The 12,271-nt window shown below is 40.0% G+C and overlaps 1 protein-coding gene across 2 annotated transcripts in view; it reads left to right on the top strand.

The window, feature by feature from the left end:
- Positions 1-11,432, top strand: part of si:dkey-6n21.12 (schwannomin-interacting protein 1) — a 16,811-nt gene extending 5,379 nt beyond the window's left edge. Inside the window, exons 2-8 of one of the 2 annotated variants that reach the window (XM_062066843.1) lie at positions 2,256-2,510; positions 5,163-5,293; positions 5,366-5,459; positions 9,435-9,560; positions 9,629-9,746; positions 9,808-9,953; positions 10,796-11,432. In XM_062066843.1, the coding sequence (XP_061922827.1) occupies positions 2,256-2,510; positions 5,163-5,293; positions 5,366-5,459; positions 9,435-9,560; positions 9,629-9,746; positions 9,808-9,932 (849 nt within the window). In that variant the 3' untranslated portion in view covers positions 9,933-9,953; positions 10,796-11,432. Of the gene's footprint in view, positions 1-2,255; positions 2,511-5,162; positions 5,294-5,365; positions 5,460-9,434; positions 9,561-9,628; positions 9,747-9,807; positions 10,040-10,795 lie in introns of those variants that run through there. The other variant, XM_062066842.1, reaches the window with a different exon arrangement.
- Positions 11,433-12,271: the final 839 nt, after the last annotated feature.

The following is a 12,271-nucleotide window of genomic DNA, read 5'->3' as shown; positions in this document are numbered from 1 at the left end:
TGCGGCATGGTCATGCTGGACCTTCAGAAGGCCTTTGACACCGTTAACCACGCTATACTGTTGGATAAGCTCAGAGCAATCGGATTTAACAAAACCTCTTGGAGCTGGATGCAGTCTTACTTGGAGGGGAGGGAGCAGGTGGTAGAGGTGAACGGCACCGTGTCCCCCCCCCTCTCTGTGAGCTGTGGAGTCCCCCAAGGCAGTATATTGGGACCTTTACTGTTCCTAATATACATAAACGACATGTCATCGGCATGTGACTGTGAATTGTTTTTGTTTGCGGATGACTCTGCCCTGCTGGTATCCGGCAAGGACAAGTCACAGGTGGAGAAAATCCTCAGTGCTGAGCTCTGTAGAACTTGCACCTGGCTCGCTGACAACAAACTATCCATCCACTTGGGTAAAACAGAATCCATCCTGTTTGGGTCCCACATCAAACTTAAGAGAGTCAATCACTTCACCATAAAAGTAGGTGACAGTGTCATCACCAGGAAAGATGAGGTCACCTACCTAGGTTCCATTCTAGAGGCTAACCTTTCCTGTGATAAAATGGCAACCAAGGTAATCAAAAAGGTTAACCAACGAACGAGATTTCTCTACAGAATTTCCTCTCTGGTCAACAAAAGCACCTTGAGGATTCTGGCGGGAACTCTCGTTCAACCCTTTTTCGATTACGCATGCACCTCCTGGTACCCTAGCACCTCCAAAACCCTCAAATCTAAACTCCAAACATCTCAGAACAAGCTAGTCAGGTTACTTCTAGACCTCCACCCCAGATCCCACCTCACTCCTACCCACTTCTCTAAAGTGGGCTGGCTCAAGGTGGAGGACAGAGTTAAACAACTTGCACTGAGCCTAGTCTATAAAATCCGCTACACCTCCCTGATACCGAAGTACATGTCAAACTACTTCCTTAACGTAAATGACCGCCATAACCACAACACCAGGGGGTGCTCCACTAACCACGTTAAACCCAGATTCCGAACTAACAAAGGTCTTAACTCATTCTCTTTCTATGCCACATCAATGTGGAATGCGCTCCCAACAGGTATAAAAGAAAGGGCATCTCTATCCTCCTTCAAAACCGCTATAAAAGTTCACCTCCAGGCAGCTACAACCCTAAACTAACACCCTCCCCGGATTGCTAATAATCAAATGTAAACAATCAAATGCAGATTCTTTTTCTTATGCCTTCTGATCTCTCTCTCTCTCTCTCTCTCTCTCTATGTCCACTACTTGATGTCCATATCCCCACCCCTCCCCCCCACCCCCCCACCCCACCCCACCCCCCCTCCACACTCCTGATTGTAAATAATGTAAATAATTCAATGTGATTATCTTGTGTGATGACTGTATTATGATGATAGTATATATGATAGTATATATCTGTATCATGAATCAATTTAAGTGGACCCCGACTTAAACAAGTTGAAAAACTTATTCGGGTGTTACCATTTAGTGGTCAATTGTACGGAATATGTACTTCACTGTGCAACCTACTAATAAAAGTCTCAATCAATCAATCAATCAATGCCGATAGTCAATCAGATTGGAGCGCATGTCAACACCTCTTCTGAAATTTGGGTCAAATTTATCCTTACTGCGCGTGTCTTTGATGTCAGCTATATTTTGGTGGAGGAGGACTAAACTTAATAGTCTCGGAATGAAGCGATTGTCTTGCTGCTGTCTCCCCCCATTCAACACGTACAAAAGTAGCATTTTATACTGTTGGAGTTTGTTGCTCTGAAAGCAGGACTAACTAAACAAAACTATGGTCTGGAAGGCATAAAACAGCTCCATTTTAAAATGACAAGTAAACAAAAGTAGCTAACAGAAGGCAAAATTGATAAATAAATAATATGACAGAAATTCAAAGCAGAAGTCACTGCTTCTTTTTCCTCTACTTCCGTTTACGGTATGTGCTGCTCATGTCAAAATAAAGTATTACGATTGAAGGTGTGATGCATGAAAATGCATCTCATAATCGGTTCATTTTTTTCTGGGTCAATGAACACAGTAACATTCTAATCCGAATTATGATCAGATTAAATACATTTTGCCCATGTACACGTGGCTAGTGTAAACACTGTACACAAAATGAGAAAACAGTCAGCATATAATTCAGTCAGTAATTGCATCAAAATTGACACATAAAATTTAGGACAATGTTTAAAATGTAAAAACTATACTACTATAGATGAATACAGTCCTGACACTTTGCTACTTGTTCTTCCTGTCTGGACTGTCTAAACTAGATGGAGGGCGAAAAAGAGAGACAGAGGCAGCAGGGTGAGGAGAAGGAGAGCAACGAGGCCGACGACGGCATTATGAGCGGCGATGACGATGTCGGTGACAACGACGATGAGGATTCAGAGGGTGCGGCTCTGGTCTGGCAGGAAGGCTACAGTGAGGACAACCTGGGCCTTCCCATCATGCACTGGGAGGCACTCAGTCTGCGTATCGCAGAGTTGGAGAAGCAAGAGGAGGAGAAGAAGGAGAAGATGGCAAAGGTCAGTGCTGTTTACTGTAATTCACCATTTAGGCAGCTATCTAAATGGGTCTGAATTGCACTATCTGCTGGTCACTACTACTTGGGACGGCATGGCTCGGTTGATAGAGAGGCCGTGCCAGCAACTTGAGGGTTCCTGGTTCGATCCCCAGCTTCTGCCATCCTATTCACATCCGTTGTGTCCTTGACACTTCACCCTTGCTCCTGATGGGTTGCGGTTAGAGCTTTGCATGGCAACTCCCGCCATCAGTGTGTGAATGGGTGAATGCGGAAATAGTGTCAAAGCAGTTTGGGTACCTTAAAGTTTTGCTTTTATTTTATCAAAAACTACTAGTTTGAAATGACACTGCATCATACGCTTAGCAAAATGATATGTATAAAGTTGATTTTGTAGAACATATATAAATTGGTCTTTGTATAAAATAATTACAAAAATCAATATAGAGCTTCCTATGACAGCCAAAACTTCTGTATTGAATAAAATAATTCTGTAAACAAAAATGTAGCATATCATAAACACCAACATTGGAGATCAATAAAGTACAAACAGTAAGATGCTTTTAAGCAGGAGTTTGTTTGTTCTTGTTCGCCTTGTAAAGAGTTAAATTTCCTCCGCTGGATGCTTCGTTTTCTGATGCTGCCTTTTTTCAACAAACTTTGCAGAATATAGTCATTTGTGCCACGCCTTTTGCTGCAAAACCAAACCACTGACAACACTATTATTTCTAATACAGTGCCAAAAAGTTGTGAGCGAAAAGATCTTGCAAGTGTAAATTTAGCTCGCACGCTCGCATCCTGTGAATAACCTGGGCGCTAAGCACCCCTTTTTCTTAAAACCTAGTGCCGCCCCTGAACACATCTCCATGGTTTTAGCACATCAAAACCCAGTACTGACTTAGATGAATTACACAGGATGTGACAATGTATTTCTACATAGAGGTTGTGTTGTAGTGGCCAGGCGACGGCCATCGCAATGACGCTTTAGAGGATCTTCTGGGCTAACGGGTAGTTCTGTAATCCACAATAGCTTTTAAAGTACCAGTAGAGTGGAAAAACAAGTTGCCTCTATATTGATGCTATTATCATATATATCTGATATAAGACATCGAAAGAATTACAAAGTTTGCAAGTAAATAGATATGATCAAAATAGTATCAATCTCATGGAGATTACAGAGCCATTTTGAGAGATAATGAGCTAGCCAGACATGTCATCGCGTGACGTAGCGGTAGGAACCATAAAAAAGCGTTTTGTTCAGAAGAAAACACAAAGAAGCTAATACAGAATAATTTATTAACATAATAAATGAATAAATTAAAGAGATGGTTTGACAAAAACAGACTATCCTTAAATCTCAGTAAAACTAAAATAATGCTATTCGGTAACAGTGGAAGAGAAAGTCAAACACAAATAGACTACTTTAGTACATTTCCATGCACTAAAGAAATCTAATTTCTCAATTAGTTAGTTTTTTTGTATTTTCACACCTGCGTGTGAAGTCCAAGTGTCCATGCACACTCTCTAATACGACTATTGGTCATACGCCATGTGCCTCCCGTACACTGGGGGTGGGGGCGCTTATTTCATTTTAGCGCTGTTAAATTAATTATTTTTCCGGTTGACCTATGACGTCACACTAGCCATCTGCGGATCCTTACAACTATTTTTAAGTGATGTCCGCTGTAATATTTGCACAAATTCGAATATTACGTCTCGAATGGCTATGCTGATGTTAAGTAGCAGACAGTATAAATAAATTATTTTAGATTGCGCTACAAACATGACGCTACTACCTATGCAAAGAAAGACTGGCAGTAGAGTTTTTCTGACTGAATTTTCGGACGAAAATCATGAAAACAAAACTTTTGAATGTCTCGGAGTTCATTCATAAGGCTCTGTGGATTGATGGAAGGGGTTTTAAATTTGAAGGTAAAGTTACGTCAACGGATAATTCCATTAATGGGTTAGTTTATGGGCCAAACTATATCGGAATAGGAGTTTTGAGCCATATCGCCCAACCCTACACATGTGTTAGCAACAGTGCTAGCACAGTTTAGGGATGTTCTCTGTGTTTGAGTGTTGCATGAGGCCTTATGATGGCAGTGTGTTTAAATGTATGAGTGCACACGACATGTACATTGTTTGAGTGTCAATAAGGAAATTCTGATATTTAAGACATTTCATATTGCTACAAAAAAAATTCGGAGCTACTAATTTTTTTCATTTAGTAGCACCGGAGCTACTAGTGAAAACGCTAAGCTTACAGCCCTGTTATAAACACATTAATGTCTGAGCAACTAAGATATTAAATTGTACACATTGAACCTACAAGCTGTGCTCTTTGCAAGACAGACTTGTTTTTATGGTGCGCTCAAGGACCGTGGAACAGAGTAGGGTGCCAGAAATAATGAATAATAATATTAATAGATTTTATTTGTTACCCACTTTTCATTTAACTACATCTTGCAGTGCCACAGTTCAAATCAATATTTGAACAAATTAAAACTTAGCCATTAAAACAGATAAAATCCTAATCAGTGGCATAAAACATGAAAAAGTGTTGTTCTTTTTTTAAACAGTTTGTCTATGTTGTGCAACCAAGCAATTGATTTTAGCTTGATCGTGATTCTTATCTATTCAATCTCAATCTCAGAGTCAAGTGTCTCTGGAGCGAAGCCGAGCACCGGTTAGCTGGACAGGAGAGCGAGGAAGGCGAAGAGAAAGCTGCGACGATGACGACGACGACGAGGCCTGCAACAGTCACATGACGGCCCTCAGCTCGCGGTACCAACACACACACGCTGGTTCATGCACTTGTTATGAGAGGGACGTTAGAGTCATGTTTGTGTCGTCTAGGCTGCAGACGCAGATGAACCTGCAGCTGTGCTTCATCAATGACAGTGAAAGTGAGGAAGAAGACGCGGAGAAGGAAGATGACGTCCGCAAGAAGGTATGCAATTACGCAACACACTTGCAGTGGATGAAGCTAAGACTGAACACAAACGGGAAATGAATGTTTTTTTAATTTACAAACCCCTTCGGGTCTGAAATTTGACAAAGCAAGAGAAGAAAATTTCTTTTTTTAAATTCATTCATTTACTAAAGTAAAGTGAATTATATTTATATAGCGCTTTTTCTCAAGAGAATCAAGGCGCTTTACATAGTAAAAACCCATTATCTACATTTCAAGTTGAATTTAAACCAGTGTGGGTGGAACTGCAAGAAAGGGTGAAGTGTCTTGCCCGAGGACACAACGTGACTAGGATGGTGGAAGCTGGAATCAAACCTGGATCCCTCAAGTTGTTGGCATGCCCGCTCTACCAACTGAGCCACGCCGTCCCCTAAAAAAACATCCAAAAAGCGCCAACAATACACCATTTACATTTTATGACTTGAATATTAACCAAGTATTAGCGATATTGTTATTATTTATAACTTATAATATCTTATAACTACTTTCTAGCGGTGCATTGATCACGGAGAGGTAACTAGATTATGCTGCTGTATTGACATCATGAGCTGGGGAACTGCTCTCCTGTCTCTGAGATGGTGAATGTTAATTCTCGATTATAAAACATGCCACTCACCTGGATAATAGAAGGTTGTAGCCATAAAGCGAGAAGTCGGTCAACTTTGACAGACAACTTTAGACCCTAAGATGGCGAAAAAGACACGAAAAGACGCTCGTGTGCACCCAACTTTTTTTTTTAACCATATACGAGGATTATGATTAATTCTTTAATTCAAAGTCTGCCGTGAGTTGTCAGCGAACTTGGTGATGCGTCTCACAGTATGCTTAAAATGATCAAAATACGTAATAATGTAGGTATTGTGAATGTACCTGTTACTACATTACATATATACCGTATTTTTTGGATTATAAATCGGAGTTTTTTTCATAGTTTGGCCGTGGGTGCGACATATACTCCGGAGCGATTTATGTGTGAGATTATTAACACATTACCGTAAAATATCAAATGATATTATTTATCTCATTCGCGTAAGAGACGAAGCAAATGGCAGCAATCGTCACTCACACGTCAACCAATAAGGATTTGGCGGGAGAGGGTCATGGCAGAAGGGAATTGTGGGTCATGAGATGCTAACTGCTATATGCTATATGCTACTGGCGTAGCTATTAAAATGGATCACATCAACATTGGCGGTAACTTATAAAAACTGAGAAGGACTGAACAAAAATGGCACCGAAAAGGAAATCATATACTGCAGATTACAAGCTGGACGAAGTGAAATATGCAGCAGAGAACGGCAATCGAGCAGCAGAAAGAAAGGACATACCAGAGGCGACACCGGGGAGGAAGATTTCTTTGGATTTAGCGATCTGGAGTGACAGATTGTTTGGTAAACGGATAGCATGTTCTATATGTTATAGTTATTTGAATGCCTCTTGCCATGATGTGTTACGTTAACATACCAGGCACGTTCTCAGTTGGTTATTTGTGCGTCATATAACATACACTTATTCAGCCTGTTGTTCACTATTCTTTCTTTATTTTAAATTGTCTTTCAAATGTCTATTCTTGGTGTTGGATTTTATCAAATAAATTTCCCCCAAAAATGCGACTTATACTCCAGTGCGAAGTATATATGTTTTTTCCCTTCTTTATTGTGCATTTTCGGCCGGAGCGACTTATAGTCCGAAAAATACGGTACTTAAAGCATTTTTATAAAACGTTGATGGAGGTTTTTAGATGCTTTTTAGAGTGCCAAATAGGCAGAATCGAGCAAATGCCATTGACTCCTTTTGCTGGCTGACTTTTGCCAACATTTATTCACAAGTCAGACTGAATGATAAAAGAAAAAAATGTGTTCTTGTCTCACATAAGGATTGTGAATGATAAGCAAAATTCCCCACAATAAGTGGGCACGTTTTACTAAAAGGAAGAACACGGTGGACCGGGACTTGATGACATCGACTGGTTATTGTCTTTGACTCAAAAGAAACTTACTTAAAGGCCTACTGAAACCCACTACTACCGACCACGCAGTCTGATAGTTTATATATCAATGATGAAATCTTAACATTATAACACATGCCAATACGGCCGGGTTAACTTATAAAGTGACATTTTAAATTTGCCGCTAAACTTCCGGTTCGAAACGCCTCTGAGGATGACGTATGCGCGTGACGTAGCCCGACGAACACGGGTATGCCTTCCACATTGAAGCCGGTACGAAAAAGCTCTGTTTTCATTTCATAATTCCACAGTATTCTGGACATCTGTGTTCGTGAATCTGTTTCAATCATGTTCATTGCATTATGGAGAAGGAAGCCAAGCAAGCAAAGAAGAAAGTTGTCGGTGCGAAATGGACGTATTTTTCGAACGTAGTCAGCCACAACAGTACACAGCCGGCGCTTCTTTGTTTACATTCCCGAAAGATGCAGTCAAGATGGAAGAACTCGGATAACAGAGACTCTAACCAGGAGGACTTTTGATTTGGATACACAGACGCCTGTAGAGAACTGGGACAACACAGACTCTTACCAGGATTACTTTGATTTGGATGACAAAGACGCAGACGTGCTACTGTGAGTATGCAGCTTTGGCTTTTTTTTGCGTATGTACGTAACTTTTTTAAAATATATAAGCTTTATGAACCTTGGGTTAGGTGAACGGTCTTTTGGGCTGAGTGATTGTGTGTGTTGATCATGTGTTTGAATTGTATTGGCGTGTTCTATGGAGCTAGGAGCTAGCAGAGGAGCTAGGAGCTAGCATAACACGTACCGTACCGTAAGTGCGCGTCACGTACGTAACTTTTTAAAAATATATAAGCTTTATGAACCTTGGGTTAGGTGAACGGTCTTTTGGGCTGAGTGATTGTGTGTGTTGATCGGGTGTTTGAATTGTATTGGCGTGTTCTATGGAGCTAGGAGCTAGCAGAGGAGCTAGGAGCTAGCATAACAAACACGCAGGTGTTATTATGCAGGATTAATTTGTGGCATATTAAATATAAGCCTGGTTGTGTTGTGGCTAATAGAGTATATATATGTCTTGTGTTTATTTACTGTTGTAGTCATTCCCAGCTGAATATCAGGTACCGTGAGTATGCAGCCTTGGCTGCTAAACATTCGATAACTTGACCGTATGTGCGCGTCACGTACGTAACTTTTTAAAAATATATAAGCTTTATGAACCTTGGGTTAGGTAAACGGTCTTTTGGGCTGAGTGATTGTGTGTGTTGATCAGGTGTTTGAATTGTATTGGCGTGTTCTATGGAGCTAGGAGCTAGCAGAGGAGCTAGGAGCTAGCATAACAAACACGCAGGTGTTTTTATGCAGGATTAATTTGTGGCATATTAAATATAAGCCTGGTTGTGTTGTGGCTAATAGAGTATATATATGTCTTGTGTTTATTTACTGTTGTAGTCATTCCCAGCTGAATATCAGGTCACCCCCGGCTCTCACAGCATCTTCCCTATCTGAATAGCTTCAACTCCCCACTAGTCCTTCACTTGCACTTTACTCATCCACAAATCTTTCATCCTCGCTCAAATTAATGGGGAAATTGTCGCTTTCTCGGTCCGAATCTCTCTCACTTCATGCGGCCATCATTGTAAACAATAGGGAACTTTGCGTATATGTTCAACTGACTACGTCACGCTACTTCCGGTAGGTGCAAGCCTTTTTTTTATCAGATACCAAAAGTTGCAATCTTTATCGTCGTTGTTCTATACTAAATCCTTTCAGCAAAAATATGGCAATATCGCGAAATGATCAAGTATGACACATAGAATAGATCTGCTATCCCCTATCCCCGTTTAAATAAAAAAAATTCATTTCAGTAGGCCTTTAAATGTGTTCCATTGTACGTGCCTCCTTGTGGTGATGCTGGGTCCGCACACGCTACAACCTGTCAAACATCTTTGGTTTTCTCTTCCTAAATGTCGCCCCCTGCTGGAAAAGAGAGGATCCATTCCTGTTCATAAGAGCCCTCAGCCTGCAGCCAAGCCGGAGAAAACAAAATCCAGAGGTTTCCGGAACACTTGGAAGAAGCTGCGAGACAGACTGCGAGCAGACCACAAGCCACTGGTGAGGAAAGTCTTGGCGCTTTGTTACACGTCTTCAAGGACATGTAACGAAGCCTTCCCTTCCTTTAGACACCAGCCGCCAACGATAGCATCGTCCAGCGGAGGCACTTGGAGCGCAGTGATTTGCAGAACTATACCATGAAGGAGCTCACTGCTCTTTGTTCCTCCCTCAGACAAACTATACAAGGTACACACAAGCACCATGTCAACACCATCTGTGCTTGTTTTCTAATGTGAACTTTCCTCAGACCTAAGTACCGAACTGGTGGGCCGCCTTCAGATGCGGGACCAGCTGAGGACGGAGCAGGACGCCATGTTGCTGGAGGTTCAAGACCTGACCTCGCTGGGAACACTGCTGAGCAATCCCAGCTGATGGTGACACCTTGAGAACATTGTGAGTGTGCTGCTGGGAAAGTGGGCAAACATCCCGGTGGTAGCTGACTGTGGTCCACCCTTTGATACACCTGGACCCTTTTTTTTTTGTTGCACACCTTCTTTTTTTAAAAACATTTTTATTTTTATTTATTTTTTTCTCCATTGAAGATACAAAAACACCAGTTGTGCTAAGGAGAACTTTTGCCTTTTTACGTAGACACAGACACATCACCAGGAGGAAGTAAGGGATCTTATTAGCAGACAAAAGGGATTGTATGAAAGTCATTTTAAAATGTTTTTACATATAAAAGGGAAGATGTTTTAACATTTTTATAACATAGAATTATGCTGACCTCATGCCCACTCATACTTAATGTTAAGATGACTATTTCATCTTTTCAGGTGTTTTCCTGTATTAGAAAAGTGACGACCACTTTATTTCTGTTGTGCTGTGGAAAACACTTCTTTAACCTGTGTTACGTATAGTGTTGTTATTGGTGACTGAATGTTAACAAATCACTTCATGATAAACACATTTAATATTGTCATATTCTTTAAACTGCATTATGGGCAATTTCTCTGTACATTACATATATACAGTTATTTTTTATAGTGCTTGTCCAAATTAATGTCGCAGGTGAGCTTGATCAGCTGAACTAGGATAAAAGGCGGACTACAACCTGGACTGGTCGCCAGTCAATCACAGAACACACACATCACACAACACATTAGTGTTGCCAGATGAGAACTGGAAAATTATCATACCTGAAGCTTGAAATAATCATATTTTGAGGAAAATTATTGTACAGTGACGTTGTTCAGGACCGTTTGCTAAAGCAAAACATTACTGTCTACCCATAGCTCATCATGCAGTTCTACCTTTAAATAAACTAACGGCACTGGAGAACAAAAGCTGACACAGCGCCCCCATCTGGCTGTAAAGAACACATGAGTCGCAGTGCAGAATGTATCCTGTTTTTTTGTTGTTAATATCTGTGTAATGAAGTGTTCGAATTATGGAACATTATGATATTTTTGGAATTACTGATCGTACAAAGGGTGTAATTATCACACAAATTGAAAAATAATTGTATGTCTGGCAATGCTTACATAAATGGACAAACAAGCATTCCCATTCTCTCCTTTGGACATTCTTTTGCAGTAGATCCTAGGAATAGCAGTTTTCCTGTCATGTACTGCATCTTTGAACTTAAAAACAGCAAACCCATGCACAGGTTATATATACTGTATCACTGTAACATTCACCAGGATTTCACAGCATTTAACAATGTCATTTCACAGTGAAATACTGTGATCAAAGTCCTCTAATATCACAACAAATTATTTTCAATTCAAACGGATTTGTCTCTTAAAGGGGAACTGCACTTTTTTGGAATTTTGCCTGTCATTCACAATCATGAGACATGACGACGGGTGATTTTTTTTAACGCATTCTAAATATGAAATAAACGTAAATAAAAGTCTGCTTACAACAGAGCCAATTGGATGTTCTCTTTTTTTGCCCATAAAATGCAATAAATAACCATACAAAAAGCAACAAGAATATTTCATTTACATTTTGTGACTTGATTATTAACTAGATATTAGTGATATTGTTATTATAAGCGCTAACATTATTTATAGGATCCTAAAATGGCGAGAACGACATGAAAAGATGCTTGGTGTTTACCCCCTGCCCCCACCCCGTTTCTTGATGAGAATTATTAATTAATTTAATGTATTTATTTATTTCAGGCAATGACATAAAAAAGTACAAAGTTGACAACACATAGTAATATAAATTAATATAGTGCAAAAAGTAATGTGTAGTATGTAATGCATGATTGTCCAGTTTTGCCTGAAAGGGAGTGGGAAGAAGATAATTTATTTAATCCCACCGCTAGTTCTCCATTCAGTGATTATTCACATGAGTTTCACTCTTACTTTGTTTAAGGATTTTAATACAGATGTTGTATCATAGTGGTATTACCACAGGTAACAATAATTATTATACTGTAACAATAGTTTGTATCAACAATGTGGGAATAAAGAATATACCAACAGTGGTAATAGGCAACATAGCAATAATGGTAATAGACAACATAGCAATAATGGTAAGGAAACATTGAGCACATGTTAACACTTTGAGACAGAGTATAGCAGCAGGTCAATTTAAAGACCCTCATCTCTATATTTGAACCAGACCCCATGTTTGTATATTAAATCGATTAATAGTTTGGCATTGCTTGTGTTGTAAGTCTAGTTTGTTCCATAGTTTTACTCCGCATACAGACACACAAAAACGTTTACGAGTGGTTTGAGCTCTCGGCAATAAGA

Source organism: Entelurus aequoreus, linkage group LG12, assembly GCF_033978785.1.
Source record: "Entelurus aequoreus isolate RoL-2023_Sb linkage group LG12, RoL_Eaeq_v1.1, whole genome shotgun sequence".
NCBI classification, from domain to species: domain Eukaryota; kingdom Metazoa; phylum Chordata; class Actinopteri; order Syngnathiformes; family Syngnathidae; genus Entelurus; species Entelurus aequoreus.
The sequence above is the reverse complement of the archived record's forward strand: the minus strand, read 5'-3'. Positions and strand labels throughout refer to the sequence as shown.